At 40.4% G+C, this 20,010-nt stretch overlaps 1 protein-coding gene across 2 annotated transcripts in view; it reads right to left on the reverse strand.

The window, feature by feature from the left end:
• LOC133634106 (protein sidekick-1-like) overlaps positions 1 to 20,010 on the reverse strand; it is a 962,694-nt gene that overhangs the window by 459,841 nt on the left and 482,843 nt on the right. For both annotated transcript variants that reach the window (XM_062027111.1, XM_062027112.1), the window contains 3 exons: positions 19,115 to 19,271; positions 2,872 to 2,978; positions 2,634 to 2,781 (listed from right to left, as the gene is read on the reverse strand). In XM_062027111.1, the coding sequence (XP_061883095.1) occupies positions 2,634 to 2,781; positions 2,872 to 2,978; positions 19,115 to 19,271 (412 nt within the window). The remainder of the gene's footprint in view (positions 1 to 2,633; positions 2,782 to 2,871; positions 2,979 to 19,114; positions 19,272 to 20,010) is intronic.

Genomic DNA, 20,010 nt, shown 5'->3' on the forward strand with positions numbered 1-20,010 from the left:
CATCTGTGTTGGTGAATCTTTTGCAATTCGTTTAATGAACAATGAAGACTGCAAAGAAGAAAGTTGTAGGTGGGATCGGTGTATTAGCGGCGGACTACAGCAACACAACCAGGAGGACTTTGAGGTGGATAGCAGACGCGCTAGCCGCCGAACTCACCTTAACTTCCTCCGTGTCTGGGCCGCCGACCGCATCTGTGATTGGGTGAAGTCCTTCGTCGCACCGTCGATCGCTGGAACGCAGGTGAGCATGGGTGTTGATGAGCAGATGAGGGCTGGCTGGCGTAGATGGATAGCTAATGTTTTTAGCATAGCTCTGTGAGGTCCAGTTGCTAAGTTAGCTTCAATGGCGTCATTAGCAACAGCATTGTTAACCTTCGCCAGGCTGGAAAGCATTAACTGTGTAGTTACAAGTCCATGGTTTAATAGTATTGTTGATTTTATATCTATCCTTCCAGTCGAGGGGTTTATTTATTTTGTTTCTATATGCAGTTAAGCACGATGCTATCACGTTAGCTCCGTGTTTCGCTGATGTATTGTCGTGTACCTAAGTTACGGTCAGAGCGAAAAAAGATATGTCTTGCACTGCATTCTAGTCCTTCACTCTAACGTTCCTCATCCACAAATCTTTCATCCTGGCTCAAATTAATGGGGTAATCGTCGCTTTCTCGATCCAAATCGCTCTCGCTGCTGGTGTAAACAATGGGGAAATGTGAGGAGCCCTTCAACCTGCGACGTCACGCTACTTCCGGTACAGGCAAGGCTTTTTTTTATCAGCGACCAAAAGTTGCAACTTTATCGCCGATGTTCTCTACTAAATCCTTTCAGCAAAAATATGGCAATATCGCGAAATGATCAAGTATGACACATAAAATGGATCTGCTATCCCCGTTTAAATAAAAAAAAATTCATTTCAGTAGGCCTTTAACCTGCATGCATTCTATTTTAGAAGAGGAAAGAGTTGTACAAAAGCTTTCTTGTCATTGTTGTCAAGACATACTGAATAATTGCTAAAGTAGCTTTGTTGGATAAAAGTATGAAATATCACATTTAAAAACTGGACACCTAAATCATCCATCCCATCCATCCATTTTCTACCGCTTGTCCCTTTTGCATGTTTTTGGGAGAACATGCAAACTCCACACAGAAAGCAGCTGTGTACAGCTCTGGTAATGGGCACATTCGCACCCGCCTGCACAAATGTACTTCAATATGTAACAATCAAAATAAATACAACTTTTTTTTTTGTTTACTAGGGCATGCATATATAATATGCATTAGTTTGACCATTTAAAATCAACGATACTAAAAAGGAGATGCTTGGAAATAGCATAAAAATGCCCCAAAAACTTGGGAAAACTCGATTCATGTGTTACATTTTGGTGTAACCATCATGAGCGTTCTGTTCGGGAATATTTCTTTTATATTTTGATAAATCATCACATTTATGTATTACTAAATTTAAATAGGTATTGATCAATCTTTAAGCTGTGTGTATTTGATTTCAGTTTGCTTTTGACATTTTATTTAGAATTGTAGTTGAAACTTTTACAACCTTGTGTTGCGCTCATGATGGCGTAACCAAACTAGATTTCATTTAATCATCTTATTTTGAATATTTATTCCCTTTTTTACATTTAGTATATCTAAATAGACTGTGTTTTATGCTTTTTTTTCTTTTTGGAACATGTACTATACATATAATACAATAAAGTCCCATATAAAATGATTTTTTCTAGCAATACTTTAATTTTGCCTTTGAAAGTAACACTCCAATGTCCATTAGTGGAGCTGTACACAGCTGGAGAAAAAAAAGCAAAATTGCAAATTGGATAACATCTCGGAGAAGCTTTCCGCTCTACAAGGCGAAATCATGATCAATTTGAGAGCCAGAATGGACAATTACATCAGACAAACAATGTGTCTGCTCGCCCAAAACCAATAACAAACCTTAACAATGTGACTCCCTTGCAAAAGGCCTTGGCCAGGCCATGCCGTAAACATCCCAGTGAGACCAGTCCAGTGAAAGACGCCCTGAACCCTCGTCACTTCTTCAAGAACACCTCTGATGTTGAACTCTGTTCCGTGAACGCCAAGTAGAGCAACTTCCAGGCCAATAGACAAAAACATGCACTCATGGACTTCCACACAGACATGCACACGTACCCCCAACTCCCCCCCCCCCCGCTCCTTAACCCCTCGTGACGGCTGACGGCGGCAGCCTCGAACCGGATGCCCCCCTGCCCCACTGTTGCTAGTCTCAAGTTTTTTGTGTGCCGTGACATGTGGTTCACATGTGCTTATGATGTCAGACTGAGCCCCCCTCTGAAGGGCTAGCATGGGGGCTGTTTTTCCTCCTTCACCCACATGTTTACCTTTCCGAGCTTTTTTTTTTAGGGCCACGCTCCCCCATCATTCTTCCGGTCTCGTATTCCCCTGCAACAGTATATTGTATGTCTGCTCTTGCACAATTGCACTGGATGGTTGTACTTTTTAAATGCAATGACAATAAAGTGTATTATATTAAGTAAATGTGCTAACAATGCATTGTTTGTTTCCATATCAGCCATGTTGACAACTGCCAAGGAGGCGTCGACATGAACGGGTTCTATTGGAAGAGACGAAGAAGCACTTACATTCGGTCGTTGGGAATAATCTTGTGTCCGTCTTTGTACCAAGTGACGAGGGGTTGCGGGAAGGACGCGAGGGGTGGCGGGCTGAGCACGGCGGCTTGGCCTCGGCTCGCTGTCTTTCTCAGATCTTCGGCTGCGAACCTCCCCAAAACTGGAGGGAAGTCAGAGGAGAGATGACTATCAAAATGCTCTTTCTCTCTCAACAATCTTTGTTTGGGTTTCGTCGGCGATGCGTACTTACAGGCCACCTGCACCTCGGTTCTCCCGTGTATGATCGCGCCCATTCGATTCCTCACTGTACACTGATAAAAGCCGGCATCTGTCCTCTGCAGAGACGGGATAAACAACCTGGAGGAGCATAAAAGACAACAAATATGAAGAGATTTTGCATATTTAAAGCTATGTATGTATGGGGCAGGGTGTGTAGGACTGCAACAGAAAGTTAAGGTTAAGTTAAAGTACCAATGATTGTCACACACACACTAGGTGTGGTGAAATTTGTCCTCTGCATTTGACCCATCCCCTTGTTCACCCCCTGGGAGGTGAGGGGAGCAGTGGGCAGCAGCGGTGCCACGCCCGGGAATCATTTTTTGTGATGTACCAAATGATAGTCGTACACATACTAGGTGTGGTGAAATTACCCTCTGCATTTGACCCATCCCCTTGTTTCACCCCCTAGGAGGTGAGGGGAGCAGTGAGCAGCAGCGGTGGCCGCGCCCGGGAATCATTTTGGTGATTTAACCCCCAATTCCGACCCTTGATGCTGAGTGCCAAGCAGGGAGGTAATGGGTCCCATTTTTATAGTCTTAGGAACTCACGACCTACCGATTTCGGGGCGGACACTCTAACCACAAGGCCACTAAGCAGCTTCCCCAAAATCGTCAAAAAAAAGTCAGTGTTCAAAAACAAGAAAAAAAAAATAAAAAATTAGGGGTATTTTATTTGAACTAAGCAAAATTATCTGCCAATAGAACAAGAAAATTCGGCTTGTCAAGACTTTCCAAAACAAGTAAAATTAGCTAACCTCAATGAACCCAAAAATACCTTAAAATAAGAATATTCTCACTAATAACAAGTGCACTTTTCTTGGTATAAAAAAAAAAGAGACCTTTTTGCTCAATATGTTGAAAAATATTCTTAAATTAAGTAAATGCTAGTGCCATTATCTTGACATAATGATATGCGCTCGGCATCATGATTTTTTTCTTTCATGCTTGAAGTAAGAAATTATTACTTTAAAAAAGTAGTTTTATACTTGGGAGTGTTAATGACACAGCTTTGCAACACTTGATATTCTAGTTTCTAGCATGTTTTACTCAATATAGGTCATAAAATCTCAGCAACAAGCTGCAATATCTTACTGAGATAATTTAGGACCAGAACCCTTAAAAAAAGTCAAAGACTAACATAAAATCTGCTTAGTGAGAAGAAGTATCTTATCAGACAGAAAATAAGCAAATATCACCCTTATTTGAGATATTTAATCTTATTTAGATTTCAGGTTTTGCAGTGTGGTCAAATATGTACTTTGTGTACACATTTCATTGACCTAATATGCGCTAGAATGCGTTCAACTTTTGTCCAGAATCAGCGGCTTTGGCGACAGCTAACTTGACTTTCTTCTCATTCATTGTGTTGAACAGTGTTAAAGCTGAGCGTCCATTCCAGGTGTGAATCTTTGGGTACCGAACGATATCATACGATTCTGATTTCTGGGATGACGAACCGATTCGGAATCCATTCCTGATTCTACACGAGTCTCGGTTTAACATGTAATATTTGGTATAAAAATTAAAGGAAAAAACAATTATTTAAAACTACCGTATTTTCCGGACCATAGGGCGCACTGCTGATGAATGCTCTATTTTTTCATTTATTAGGCGCACCGGATTATAGGGCACATTAAAGGGGTCATATTATTAATTTTTTTTTCTAAATGTAAAACACTTCCTTGTGGTCCACATAACATGTAATGGTGGTTCTTTGGTCAAAATGTTGCATAGATGATGTTTTACAGATCATCTTCAAGTCGCTTTCTGACACTCTCTTCAGGATGCGCCGTTTTGTGGGCGGTCTTATTTATGTGGCTCACCTTCGGCAGCGTCTTCTCCCCGTCATCTTTGTTGTAGCGGTGTAGCGTGCAAGGACGGGAGTGGAAGAAGTGTCAAAAGATGGAGCTAACTTTACTTAAATCAATAAAAGGAGCAGGCTCTCCTCATCCGGAAACAACCACACAGGAAATGTGTCCCGTGAAAAACTGTCTGACCGGAACTCTCTAATAACTAAAGTTCCTTGGGTGAATAATGTAAACTCACCACACCGGTATGTTTTAGCGCTTTCATTGCGAGTTTACTGACAGATATAAGTAAGAACTTTACACTACTTTATATTACAAATGGCAACAGCGGAGGATGAATGTCACACAACAAGAAGATAGAGGAAAAGAAACTTATGTGGGCTCTGTACCGAGGATGTCGTTGTGGCTTGTACAGCCCTTTGAGACACTTGTGATTTAGGGCTATATAAATAAACATTGATTGATTGAAACTTATCAACTACGGTGTCGGCGTGGACACGCGCAATTTTTCAGGACTTATACAAATCCCATATGCAGGAGGTTAGCAGGTACCAGAAGGTAAGAAAAGTTTATTTTGCATAATATTATATATTACAAAACCCCAGATAACATATCTTACCTTACACACACCTGTTTCACGTTTTGAGTCACGCACCTGTTTTCACTGATCATGTCACTATTTAAATATGTCTGTTTCTGTTGTTCGTCCTGGTGACCTCGCACTTTTTCATCCCTCTACTTCAGGGGTCACCAACCTTTTTGAAACCAAGAGCTACTTCTTGGGTACTGATTAATGCGAAGGGCTACCAGTTTGATACACACTTAAATAAATTGCCAGAAATAGCCAATTTGCTCAATTTACCTTTAACTCTACGTTATTATTAATAATTAATGATATTTATCTTTGTGGAAACACTGATCATCTTAATGATTTCTCACATTAAATATATATAGAAACAGATAATGCAACACTTTATTTTTATATTTTCTCCTCTATGACAGTCTTGTGAAATCACAACATCCCATTTTAACTAGCTAGCCACTAACATTTTTTTAACAAATCATGAATTACTTTTCACCATGTTTGTAGAAATAATAACTCATGTAAAATAAAATAAAAATAAAAAGAATAATTTATGGAACATCATTAGTAATGTTTCCTGATTAAGATTAATTTTAGAATTTTGATGACATGTTTTAAATAGGTTAAAATCCAATCTGCACTTTGTTAGAATATATAACAAATTAGACCAAGCTATATTTCTAACAAAGACAAATCATTATTTCTTCTAGATTTTCCAGAACAAAAATTTTAAAAGAAATTCAAAAGACTTTGAAATAAGATTTTAATTTGATTCTACAGATTTTCTAGATTTGCCAGAATATTGTTTTTGAATTTTAATTATAAGTTTGAAGAAATATTTCACAAATATTATTCGTCGAAAAAACAGAAGCTAAAATGAAAAATTAAATTACAATGTATTTATTATTCTTTAAAATAAAATAAAAAAATTTACTTGAACATTGATTTCAATTGTCAGGAAAGAAGAGGAAGGAATTTAAAAGGTAAAAAGGTATATTTGTTTAAAAATCCTAAAATCATTTTCAAGGTTGTATATTTTCTCTAAAATTGTCTTTCTGAAAGTTATAAGAAGCAAAGTAAAAAAAATAAATGAATGTATTCAAACAAGTGAAGACCAAGTCTTTAAAATATTTTCTTGGATTTTCAAATTCTATTTGAGTTTTGTCTCTCTTAGAATTAAAAATGTCGAGCAAAGCGAGACCAGCTTGCTAGTTGTGGGGAGGCCCGCTCCAAGATGGCGGCGAGGAGGCGTGGACGAGCGAGCGGCAAGGTGGGGCGCGCTGGGAGCGACGCCGCCATCAGCATAAGGTGCGTGGAGCGCGCAGCTGTGGACAGTGCAATCACCCTCTCGGACCGTATAAAAGGGTGAGAGACGTGAACATCAAGGGAGGAGACGGAGAAAGACGGTGGACGGGAGGAAACCATCCTCTGCTGCCTCGCAAACGACGGCGACATGCTGCTGAAAAGCAGACGGCGGACGGGAGGAAAGCATTCGTGTGCTCACGTGAGAAAAAAGGCAGCTGCTGAAAAGCACGCAAAAGACTGATTGAAATAATAAAGAAGTCTAAACCGTCTCACGACAATGTCTTCCCTGGATGGTTCTGGGAACCCGCACTACAGTTAGGACTGTCACACTAGTAAATAAATACAATTTAAAAAATAGAGGCAGCTCACTGGTAAGTGCTGCTATTTGAGCTATTTTTAGAACAGGCCAGCGGGCGACTCATCTGGTCCTTACGGGCTACCTGGTGCCCGCGGGCACCGCGTTGGTGACTCCTGCTCTACTTCATGTCATGTTCACAGTTCTTTGCCAAGTAAGTTTTTGTTTATTAATGCCACAGTTTGTGTTTTTGTTTTATTGTTCATAGTTTCTGCCTTTGTGCAAGTTTTGTGTTTATACCCAAGTTTTGTATTTCCGCCTTTGTGCGCGCCTTTTGTTTTCATAGTCAAGTTTTTACCTCCGCTGTGAGCGCTTTTTGTTTATTCCTTTTTTATTGTTAAAATTAAACAACATGAAGTAGAGGGATGAAAAAGTGCGAGGTCGCCAGGACGAACAACAGAAACAGACAGATTTAAATAGTGACATCATCAGTGAAAACAGGTGCGTGACTCAAAACGTGAAACAGGTGCGTGACAGGACAGGTGAAAACTGATGAGTTACTATGGAAACAAACAAACAAGGAAGTGCAACCAGGAACTAAAAAGAGTCCAAAAAACAAACACATGGCCAAAACAAAAACATGAACAGACATGACAACACACACCATAATAATACTCCTATATTTAATGCGCCGACAATCCTTCAAGCGGTGCGGCTTCATAGCTTACCAAAGTCGTACTAAAACATGTTGATAGATTTTTGAGCGCCATGTGTAATGTTCTATATTTTCAATGGAACATTTAAAATGTTGGTGTTGTTTACTTTAGACATATTGCCACCATAGTGCAGTCTACACTTATCTCTTATGTTTGACTGCCATCTACTGGTCACACTTATCATTACGCCATGTGCCAAATAAAATAGCCTCGAGGTGGGTAAGCTCAACTAAACTTATTCCTTACATTCGGCGCACCGGGTTATAAGGCGCACTGTCCAGTTTTGAGGGGGAAAAAGGATTTTAAGTGCGCCTTACAGTCCGGAAAATACGGCAGTTTTTTTTTTTAATTGATTTTTGAAAATTATGAATCGATTTAGAATCGGAATGAATAACAATCGCAATTCGGATGTGAAATGATTTTTGTGCACCCCTAGCGTCTATTGACTTCAATGGGAGAGCATAGAGAGGGTTGTTCCATTGCAGTCAAACTAGACAGTCATTGGTTAAAAGCTCAACTTTTCCCCGCCCATCTGAGACTCTACGTCTCTGGAAGTGAATGAACTGGACGCTGAGCTTCCGCATGATGATTGGATGATCTGCCTGAGGCTGAATCTCCTTTTCATTGACAGAAAAAAGATTGAATCTGCGATTTTTAAATACAACCCACAGACAGAGCATTTTCAATGCCGTTGTTGAGTTAATACGAAGAATAATACAATTCTGACGTTTTCTTTGTAAAATCTAGCATCTTTATGTATTTCATCTGTTATTGGAGACTGCTCGTGTTTCGAGAGTAGCTGCAAATTAGCTTCTCCTACTTGAAATACCAGCAGCCGCCACTGTTCATATGTATATACGTTAGGGTTGTACGGTATACCAGTATTGGTATAGTACCTCGATACTAATGAATGATATTCGGTACTATACCGCCTCTAAAAACAGACACATGAGGACTTTGAATATGACCAATGTATGATCCTATAACGACTTGGTATCGGATTGACACCCAAATGTGTGGTATCATCCAAAACTAATGTAAAGTATCCAAAATGATTATTATACATTTTAACAGAAGTGTAGATAGAACATGTTAAAAGAGAAAGTAAGCAGATATTAACAGTTAATGAACAAGTAGATTAATAATTCATTTTCTACCACATGTCCTTAATAATTTTGACAAAATAATAGAATGATAATTGACACAATATGCTACTTCATACATCAGAAGCTAAATTAGGAACCTTTGTTTGTTTACTTACTACTTTGTCTAGTATGTTCACTATTTTATTTAAGGACAAACTTGCAATAAGAAACATATGTTTAATGTACCCTAAGATTTTTTGTTAAAATAAAGCCAATAATGACATTTTTGTGGTACCCTTTATTTAGGAAGGTATCGAAAAGTACCGAAAAGAATCGAAATACATTTTGGTACCGGTACCAAAATATTGGTATCGGGACAACACTAATGTACGTATATATATATATATATTTACATATTTACTTTTGTACATATATACAAAAGTACACATTTGACCACTTTTACATCTAAAAAGCATATCAAGGCAAGATCAAACATCTCATTGGTTGAACTATAATGAAAATCACAACAACAAGTTGCCAAATTCAAGAGTAACCAATAAGATGCTTAAGTCCATCCATCTCTCCTTTATTATTCATTTCATTGTGCTTTTAAAAGCAGTGCAGTGGAATAAATAAATACAAAATGCTTTTATCATCAATAGTATTCAAATTGTAATATTTCAATGAATAATGTACAATTTATTCATGTCTAATTTCATATGTATTTAATTCTGGCATTAAAACCCTCCAAAGAAAAGTTGAATTTTACGACGTTAAGACACACCGATTGTATTTTCTATTCCTGAGAGGTAATTAAGGGTGTTTTATTGGACTCTCTGGTGGCAACTATGGCGTGAGATCAGCACCACTTCACAAACACACGCGTGATGATGTCCACACAAACCAGCGAGACAAACTGGACATCGCTCGGGGCCTCATTATGAAGAACAGGCCAGCCAAGTATTTAACGCCCGGGCTGTCGGTGCACCGTGCCAAAGTTGCACACACAACATATGTGTACACACATGCTGTGTATTGTGTGCATTGTCTGTGAGTGTGCGTCTTACACGTAAAAGACTCACACGGCTCGGTTTAAACAGGAACCTGACTTCAGATAGCAGCTCTCCCTTAAAGATGAGCACATACTAACAAAGGCTTATCGTCTTCGTGTTTTTCATTGGTCTCTCTGTCGTGCTAACCTGCCGCCTCCCTTACGGTATGGTCGCATATTTGTGATGTCATAATACTGCGTGTGGCCTGTTGTGTTGCAGGGAAAAGCAACACGGCGCGGCAGTCACCAGTGTGGGCGTTCTTTAGTATGTCAGAGGGAGACGTCTACTCATAGTTTGCAAAACGTGTTCGGCAGAAATTAATCACGGGGGGGGGTCAAAGACGACCTTTATTACAATGTATAACTGAGAAGTCACCTTAAATTGCACTAACATGAAGATTTATGGAAGCGGTACTAAGCTGCCTACGCTGCAAAGCCGACACGGAGCGTTAATAGCGGCGACCACAGCGAATGTAAAGCCAAGGGACTGATGAGAAAGTGTTTGATATCTTGATGACAAAATGAGTAATGTTTATGTGTGACTTCATGGTTCATCTGGAGGCATAGGTAACTGTTAGTTGTATGATTTCTAAGCGGAAAAAAATGCACTTTATCATGATTTGTCCATGTTATACAATTGTATGTTGACTTTCTAAGGGGCAGGCACTGAAGGAGGAGATATACAGTATATATACATACAGTATATACTTATTTAAGAGTTATTTCTTTCTATAGTCATATTTGAAATAGGTAGTGTTTTCCATTTGTACTCTTTCTATTTTTTCTTCTTCTTATGCCCGCTAATGCACTTTGAGTTACCTTGAGTTTGGGAATGTAGGGAGTTGGAGTACTCCTTTTTTTTATCTCATCCTGAGTAGAACAATGAACTTGTGTATTCCTTCTGAAGGGTGGGGGCTATTGGCAGATTGAAGAAGAGGGCGCTTCCGTAAAAGTGTTAGATCAACCGGGGTAGACAGATTGAATGTGTTGTTTTTAGGTTGGTCTCCTAAAGCTTTGGAATAAATTGCAAAATACCTATACTGTCCTGGCGTTCCTTCATACTCAGCTTACAGGTCATCCAAAAGAACTTGGGATTGACCAGCAACTTAGAATTCCCTTGGAGGAAGGACCGGTCGGAACGCAACAGCACCTATTGCTAAGGATGGGTACTTGTCATGGCCCGGCTGCGTGCCAATGCGCACTCATCTGTGCGCTCTGTTGATTGCGCCTTCAAGAGCGCACTTGCGCGCGTCACTCCGACTGCAGTCAATCTGCAATCTGCGCACCTGTCGGTGATGATCTTCCTGGGCTTCTTAAGCAAGTGCAGACCTGCGTTCCGGGCCAGAACGTAATGATCTGTTCCCTACTGACAAAGCTCCTTGTGCATTCTCTCGTTTCAGTGTCCTCCCACTTCCATGCTCATTTGTCCCTGTGCCCCCGCAGTGTTTTCTTCCGTCGCCTTGGATTCGAGCTGTGTGTCTCACTCCCTTGGACTCCCCCTAAATCTCGACTGCCTTCCTGGATCTCGACCCCCTCGCGCCTCTCCGGACCACTCGCACGTATCACGGACCTCCGAAGTTTGCCTTGTCCCTCCTGATCTTCCGCCTCTCGCCCAACACTCATTAATTCCTACACATAGTCTCACACCATACACCCCTTTGGATTTTGTCATACTCCATTCCCTTGTTGTTTATTATATTATTATTTTGTTATTTATATATATATATAGTGGTTATATAAAAATAAATCATAGAGCAACTACGCCCTCTTGTGGTCTGTGCCGTCTACACTCCCTCCCAAACATAACAGTACTGTTCACAATTGAACCCGTACGGTACCAATTCCTGGTACCTGGAAATCGATACTAGTACTCGACGGTACTAATTTTCGGCATTTTTATGTGTGTTGATAAATAATTGTTTTTGATAATAGAATCTATTTTTTATTGCAAAATGTAAAAATTTGCTGATTACGATAACTGCTATATTGCTCATTTGCAAGTACTATATGACATTAAATTGCAATTACAGTTGCAAGTCTAAGATATTAGATGGCAGTAGTAAATAGTTTATGGTTTGTTTTTATTATTTTTCTTGTTACCTAAAAAGCGTGCCAGCTGTTTAAATGTAACTCTTATCTTCAAATGTAGTTGTAGTTTCCATAACACATTTAGAGGCATTGAAATCGCCATATAAAATAGCTAATGCTAATCAGTAGCATGTCAATAGCAAAGTCAATGTACATCAGCTCAAGCTAGCGGAATTTTTGGTAAAGTGGAGCTGTACTTAACTTGCGTTGCAGCGTTTTTTGAGTCAATTGCTCTGTTGGCATTGAAACATGCAACATTAGCTAGTAGTAGTTTGGTCGGGTCTCCTCTCAGTGCTGCTGGAGTGATCACCAAGTGCCGAAGTGCTAAGAACCGGCTGAGTCGGCAACCTGGTGTGACGTCATGTGAAACCCAGGTAGTGTATTAGGCACCATTGAATTTTACGTAAATCGGTGCCAAAAAAGTAGCCATCCTTATTTATTGCATTATATTATGAGTATATTATTACTGTCAGAAAAAAATTATAGTATTTTTTTTTTCCATTTTTTGTCAGAGGAGCCAGATGAGGTGGTTCGGGCATCTGGTCAGGATGCCACCTGGGCCACGTCTGACCGGCTGGATATCTGATATTCCGATATTGTCCAACTCTTAATTACCGATTCCGATATCAACCCATACCGATATATACAGTCGTGGAATTAACACATTATTATGCCTAATTTTGTTGTGATGCCCCGCTGGATGCATTAAACAATGTAACAAGGTTTTCCAAAATAAATCAACTCAAGTTATGGAAAAAAATGCCAACATGGCACTGCCATATTTATTATTGAAGTTACAAAGTGCATTCTTTTTTTTAACATGCCTCAAAACAGCAGCTTGGAATTTGGGACATGCTCTTGCTGAGAGAGCATGAGGAGGTTGAGGTGGGCGGGGTTGGGGGGGCGGGGTTGAGGTGGGGGGCTTAGGGGGTAGCGGGGGGGGGGTGCATATTGTAGCGTCCCGGAAGAGTTAGTGCTGCAAGGGGTTCTGGGTATTTGTTCTGTTGTGTTTATGTTGTGTTACGGTGCGGATGTTCTCCCGAAATGTGTTTGTCATTCTTGTTTGGTGTGGGTTCACAGTGTGGCGCATATTTGTAACAGTGTTAAAGTTGTTTATACGGTCACCCTCAGTGTGACCTGTATGGCTGTTGACCAAGTATGCCTTGCATTCACTTGTGTGTGTGAAAAGCCGTAGATATTATGTGATTGGGCCGGCACGCAAAGGCAGTGCCTTTAAGGTTTATTGGCGCTCTGTACTTCTCCCTACGTCCGTGTACACAGCGGCGTCTTAAAATGTCCTCAGTTTTAATTTTTTAAACCGATATCGATCATTTTGAAACCAATACCGATAATTTCCGATATTACATTTTAAAGCATTTATCGGCCGATAATATCGGCAGTCCGATATTATTGGACATCTCTAGTTGTAATTGTACGCATGGGTCAGAATTGCAGTAGGTAGTGTATTTTACTTAAATTACAGTTAAGTAAAGACATACCAGTTGGTATTATACTCATCCCTACAATAGATGTGTATATTTTTTGTTAGAGTGTATAGATTTTTGGCAAAAGTGTGAACTGTTCATTTTTTAATTTCTCAAAATCTTGAGCAATGTAGTGTATGCATAAATATGGGTTATCTGTCGTATCTATCCATGTGCTATACCACATTTTGAAGGTAAAGTGGAGCCTATCCCGGCTTGCGTTTAAGAAACCAGAACCACCTGGCTGTGAGACAGATGTGCTCCCCACATGTGCAACACAACAAGACTTTTTATAGAGGGTGACAAAACAAAAAGGGGACATTGAAACAGGTTGTTTTTTTTCCGTTGCCAATTAGTTCTATGTTTGCTGAAGAGTGGAGCAGGCAGAACAGGTTGCAACGTTTTCTCGAAGGGTGTTTAATTAACACAAGAAAGATAAAAAAAAAAAAAAAATAGGTTGTTTAATCAGTGCTCAAACATATCTGGCAAAGCTTTGCAGCGAATAAAGATTAATTCTGCTTGATGTTGAACAGGACCAAATATTATCCTGATTAAAGTGCGTCATACACTGTCCTAGCATGTGTAGCTATTTGCACTTAATGACTTCAACTTTGACTTTCTGTCATGATGTGAAATTTGCTACTCAAGTGGGACGGCGTGGGAGCGTGGCCGTGCCAGCAACCTGAGGGTTCCTGGTTCGATCCCCACCTTCTACCAACCTCGTCACGTCCGTTGTGTCCTTGAGCAAGACACTTCACCCTTGCTCCTGATGGGTCGCGGTTAGGGCCTTGCATGGCAGCTCCCGCCATCAGTGTGTGAATGGGTGAATGTGGAAATAGTGCTTTGAGTACCTTGACAAGTATAACCCATTTACCATTTACTCACCGCCCAAGTCTTAGCATGATGTATTCAAACACTTAAAATGTCTTATGAGGTATAGTCACCTTAACATTTGGGTCTTCCCTACTCACCCCCATTTCCATGTCTGTTTTGATAAAGAGCAGTAACGTTGTTGATCATCGTGCTAATGAAAAATAACACTAATTACATCATGACCTACTGTATCGAGGATGGTTTTCTTCAAATCAAATCATTACATTTTCCCCTGAATCGACATATTATTGTCGTCATTGCTACAAATGGTTTGTAATATTGTATTTCAAGAGAACCATCTGTCCCTTATCCTGCTTCTGGTCGTGGGGAGCCGGATCATATCCCACAAATGCTCGACTGTCACTTGAACACGAGTCAATCACAGGGCAATTATGAATGGGGCAGATATTTAAGCCAGGTGGGTGAAAGGTAGGCATAGCTACAAAAAAAAATCCATTAAAGGCCTACTGAAACCCACTACTACCGACCACGCAGTCTGATAGTTTATATATCAATGATGAAATCTTAACATTGCAACACATGCCAATACGGCCGGGTTAGATTAGTACAGTGCAATTTTAAATTTCCCGCGAAATATTCTGCCTGAAAACGTCTCGGTATGATGACGTTTGCGCGTGACGTCACGGATTGTAGCGGACATATTGGGACACCATTGTGGCCAGCTATTAAGTCGTCTGTTTTCATGGCAAAATTCCACAGTATTCTGGACATCTGTGTTGGTGAACCTTTTGCAATTTGTTTAATGAACAATGAAGACAGCAAAGAAGAAAGCTGTAGGTGGGATCGGTGTATTAGCGGCTGGCTGCAGCAACACAACCAGGAGGACTTTGAGTTGGATAGCAGACGCGCTACCGTGAGTACGAAGCTTTGGCTTCCAAACATTTGATCGCTTGCCCGTACGTGCGTGCCGCTATGTGCATGTCACGTACGTAACTTTGGGGACATATATGTGCTGTATGAACTTTACGGAGGTGAACGGTACTTTGGGCTGTGGGATTGAGTGTGTTGTGCGGGTGTTTGATTTGTATTGGCGGGTTATATGGACGAGAGGGGGGAGGTGTTTGTTATGCGGATTAATTTGTGGCATATTAAATATAAGCCTGGTTGTGTTGTGGCTAATAGAGTATATATATGTCTTGTGTTTATTTACTGTTTTAGTCATTCCCAGCTGAATATCAGGTCCCACCCGCCTCTCACAGCATCTTCCCTATCTGAATTGCTTCCACTGCCCTCTAATCCTTCACTCTCACTTTCCTCATCCACAAATCTTTCATCCTCGCTCAAATTAATGGGGTAATCGTCACTTTCTCGGTCCGAATCGCTCTCGCTGCTGGTGGCCATGATTGTAATCAATGTGCAGATGTGAGGAGCTCCACAACCTGTGACGTCACGCTACTTCCGGTACAGGCAAGGCTTTTTTATCAGCGACCAAAAGTTGCGAACTTTATCGTCGATGTTCTCTACTAAATCCTTTCAGCAAAAATATGGCAATATCGCGAAATGATCAAGTATGACACATAGAATGGACCTGCTATCCCCGTTTAAAAAAGAACATTTCATTTCAGTAGGCCTTTAAACCACACTGAAATTGTTTTTCCACTCTTTCATAAACTTTCATGGATACTTTCATGGATACATAATGTGTTAATTCCACGACTGTATACATCGGTATCGGTTGATATCGGAATCGGTAATTAAGAGTTGGACAATATCGGAATATCGGATATCGGCAAAGAAGCCATTATCGGACATCTCTAATTGGTACTTTAACTTTAAATCATATGTTCTTCACCTGTTTTCTGCTCCGTTGTCAACTATTGATTTTGTTACCCTCTATTTTGGCGAATATTTATGACGCGTTTCACTTTTTGATGACGTTCTCGTCGGATGAATGCGACCTGAGCGACGGAGCCGTCACATTGAGGACGCATCGCAAATACTGTATATCCGATTTATATCCACATACGAAATTGACCTGGGTTGGATATGAAACATTCGGAATTGCACTGTTCACACAAGACATGTCAAGACAAATCCGATACAGGTCGCAAATGGGCAAAAAAAATCGGGATTGACCTGCAGTGTAAACAAGGCCCGTGTTTAGCTAACTTATACTACAAGTGAATCTCGGCCTCCTTGGCAACTAATAGAGATGTCCGATAAGGCCGATAAATGCTTTAAAATGTAATATCGGAAATTATCGGTATCGGTTTAAAAAAGTAAAATGTATGACTTTTTAAAACGCCGCTGTACGGAGTGGTACACGGACGTAGGGAGAAGTACAGAGCGCCAATAAACCTTTGTCGTAGAATTTCTGACCTTTTGACCTATATTTCTTGTCTTTTAAGAATGTCCGCTCATTTTCAATTCTCTTCTATTTTGTGCCATTGAATGGACCAGTTGTGGGACGAAGGTGAATATGGAGTTATGCCAACCTGTCTACAGAATGTTTAGAATTTCCAAATATGACTAAGAGATACAAGGTTGTTTTGGAACAGACAAAACCAAAACAAAACAATCATGACGCACTAGATAAAAAACAGTGACGCACAAGAGACATATAAAAAATGGCAGAAGACCGGAACTCGACAGTGATTTTGGCTTGTGTGTGTCTTGTGTGCTCTGGAGTACATTGTGTCTGCTTGCACGGACAACTTAATTCAACCTGCACTTCTGATAATGGGTAAATAAATGTGTTGTACTAAACTACTTTTGTTGCCTGCTTAAGCTTCGGACAATCCACTACACCTTAAAGGCACTGCCTTTGCGTGCCGGCCCAGTCACATAATATCTACGGCTTTTCACACACACACAAGTGAATGCAAGGCATACTTGGTCAACAGCCATACAGGTCACACTGAGGGTGACCGTATAAACAACTTTAACACTGTTACAAATATGTGCCACACTGTGAACCCACACCAAACAAGAATGACAAACACATTTCGGGAGAACATCTGCACCGTAACACAACAGAACAAATACCCAGAACCCCTTTCAGCACTAACTCTTCCGGGACGCTACAATATACACCCCCCGCCATATATAAAGCCATTATCGGACATCTCTAGTTACTAATATTCAGTATGAGTCCTTATGGATTAATATGGAATATAGTATGACACCCTGAGGCGTGCAAGCCACTGGTGAAGAAAGTACTGTTCACTCTTCCAGTAGTTTCCAACAGCTTGTAAAAAGACATGCCTTGTCTCTCTTTGTCAGGTTGTTAGAAGGACTGGGGATGAAGTCATCAAACTTGGTGGAGTCAAGGCCACTTTGCTGCTGAGACTCGCCATATATTATTGATTTGATTCAAGCAAAAGATCACAGCGAACTGCCGGTCTGTCATAGTAGCGACTTTCTCGCGTCTAGCGTTACGCAACACCCCTCTGCTGCCTCGGCCTCTTCCTTTACCCAAGTGTATTAGTGCTCCCACGTTGGCGACTATTTTGAATGATGCTGAAAAACGGTTTTATTTCACGACGGCAGTTTTGCCAAGAGGGACAGCTCGGCTGCTACCAAACAACTCGGGACACGGAGAGAAGCATACAAACAGCAGAATAATAAAAATACCAATTATTGACTATATTCCTTCACCCAGACGAACACATTCTGTCGAAATGTTCTTTCTTACTCGGTTTGTGCTAAAATAAAACAAAAAAAACATTGGAAACAACATTTTTCCGTATCTAAAACTATCATACTGTTGATATCTGCAGTCTGACCACATACATATGCATTTTTGCGTATCAATTAAATCAATCAATGTTTTATTTATATAGCCCTAAATCACAAGTGTCTCAAAGGGCTGCACAAGCCACAATGACATCTGCGGTACAGAGCCCACATAAGGGCAAGGAAAAACTCACAACCTCAATGGGACGTCGATGTGAATGACTATGAGAAACCTTGGAGAGGACCGCATATGTGGGTGACAGGATCATACATTGGTCATATTCAAAGTGTTCGTGTGTCCAGGGACATATTCCCTGACTCTACAAAAATAATATAAATCTAAAAAAAACAAAATAAGATTTTGTGATGCTAAAAAATATCGACTCGATACGCGCTTGTTCTTGGTATCATTACAGTGGATGTCAGGTGTAGATCCACCAATGGCCTTTGTTTACATTTTGACGCCGGTGAGCTACGGTGTGTAGTGAAGCATGTTTAGCTATTCCTCGTCCTGCAGGGATGATACTTGTAAGAAACATACTTTATTTGTCGCCATGGAGACCAGGATTAGTGATTGAGAAGTAGCTAAAACACTGCAGACGTCAGATGGACTTTAGCCACTAGCTAGCTAGCTAGCCATGTCTTAAAGCACCTCTTCCTGAGGGCGTTTCAGTGTTATAACTTCACCTTTATCGTTAGTTTTTAAGCCAAAATGCGTCCGTTCTCCCTTTTCTGTCTACACACTGTGTCTGCTTGTAAGTACTCTGTGATTGTGCGCTGCTGAACATGCTCCTCTGCTCGTAAACCAGCAATGACACTACGTGACGACGACGGGAGGCCGGTACTTTTTAGAGGCGGTATAGTACAGAATATGATTCATTAGTATCGTTGTACTATACTAATACCGGTATACCGTACAATCCTAGTACATGTACACCTTTAGTAGATCAAGCCCATAGACCAGTGGTTCTCAAACTACGGTACCACCTAAGAAAAAACCATAATGACCAACAATAAATTACTGTAGTGGAGTAGGTCTATGTATTCATTGAAAACAAGGCAGAGGTTTTATTTAGCAAATATATTTAGTACTTTGAACAGTAACACTGTGCTTGAATAAAGGAAAATAAAACGCTGTACTTTAATCAAGTGATTCCTTGGCGTACCACAGTTTGAGAACCCCCACCATAGGCTTGTAAGACCAAAGCGGTCACTTTTGGCGCCGGCTGACCTGTATTGTGGCGTCCAGTCGGTGATGTTGCTGCTGTTGAGAAACCAGCGGTACTGCATGGGCCAGCTGCCTCCAGCCAAGCAGGTCAGCACCAGGCGGTTTCCCTCCAACACCACCTGCTGCGCCACTCCAACCCCCCGTAGGTAGGGAGCCACCTCTGCTCAGACGGAACAGACAACAAAATATATATTTTTTAATGACAGGCATTTTTGCACACAACAAAGAGAAGGCATGAAAAGCAATGTGTTTCTGATCCACCAGCAATTGTCGCTCTCTCACACACACACACACACACACACACACACACACAAACCACATTCTGACTAAAATCTCCAAATTGCGTAATAAAGCTGACCTGCACCATTTAGCAAATGTTAGGGCAAATATGAAAACATGAGTAAGACATCTGACATTACGTAAAAGCATGAGCAAAGCAGACTGCAAGTCTAATGCCTTTGAGAATGATGCTCTTAAAGAGGGACGCTTGTCAATCGACTTCTCAAACTACATTTATGCTGACGAAACGTGCAAACATAAAGGTCACATGTTTATTGGTACAAAATGCAAAAAGGGCTACAGTACCAAAAATAAGTACACATAAGAAAATATATATCTATGTGGAGTGCAATTGAAAATACAACACAAACCTTTCTTTCTTTCTTTTTTTCTTTCTTTCTTTAGTTTATTTCGAACATGAACACACTTACAGTATAATACATCACACCGTTTCATATCATTTCACTTTACATCATGTCCGAAAAGGAGTAGGAAGAAGCAAAGCTTATTTAATCCCACCCCTTTCCCACTTCAGAGCTTTTACAAATATATACATTCATTTGCTGACCTTTTTATAATAAAATAACATCTGTGAATTAGTATACACAACAGTTTTGTAA

This window comes from Entelurus aequoreus, linkage group LG18 (assembly GCF_033978785.1).
Source record: "Entelurus aequoreus isolate RoL-2023_Sb linkage group LG18, RoL_Eaeq_v1.1, whole genome shotgun sequence".
Classification (NCBI taxonomy): domain Eukaryota; kingdom Metazoa; phylum Chordata; class Actinopteri; order Syngnathiformes; family Syngnathidae; genus Entelurus; species Entelurus aequoreus.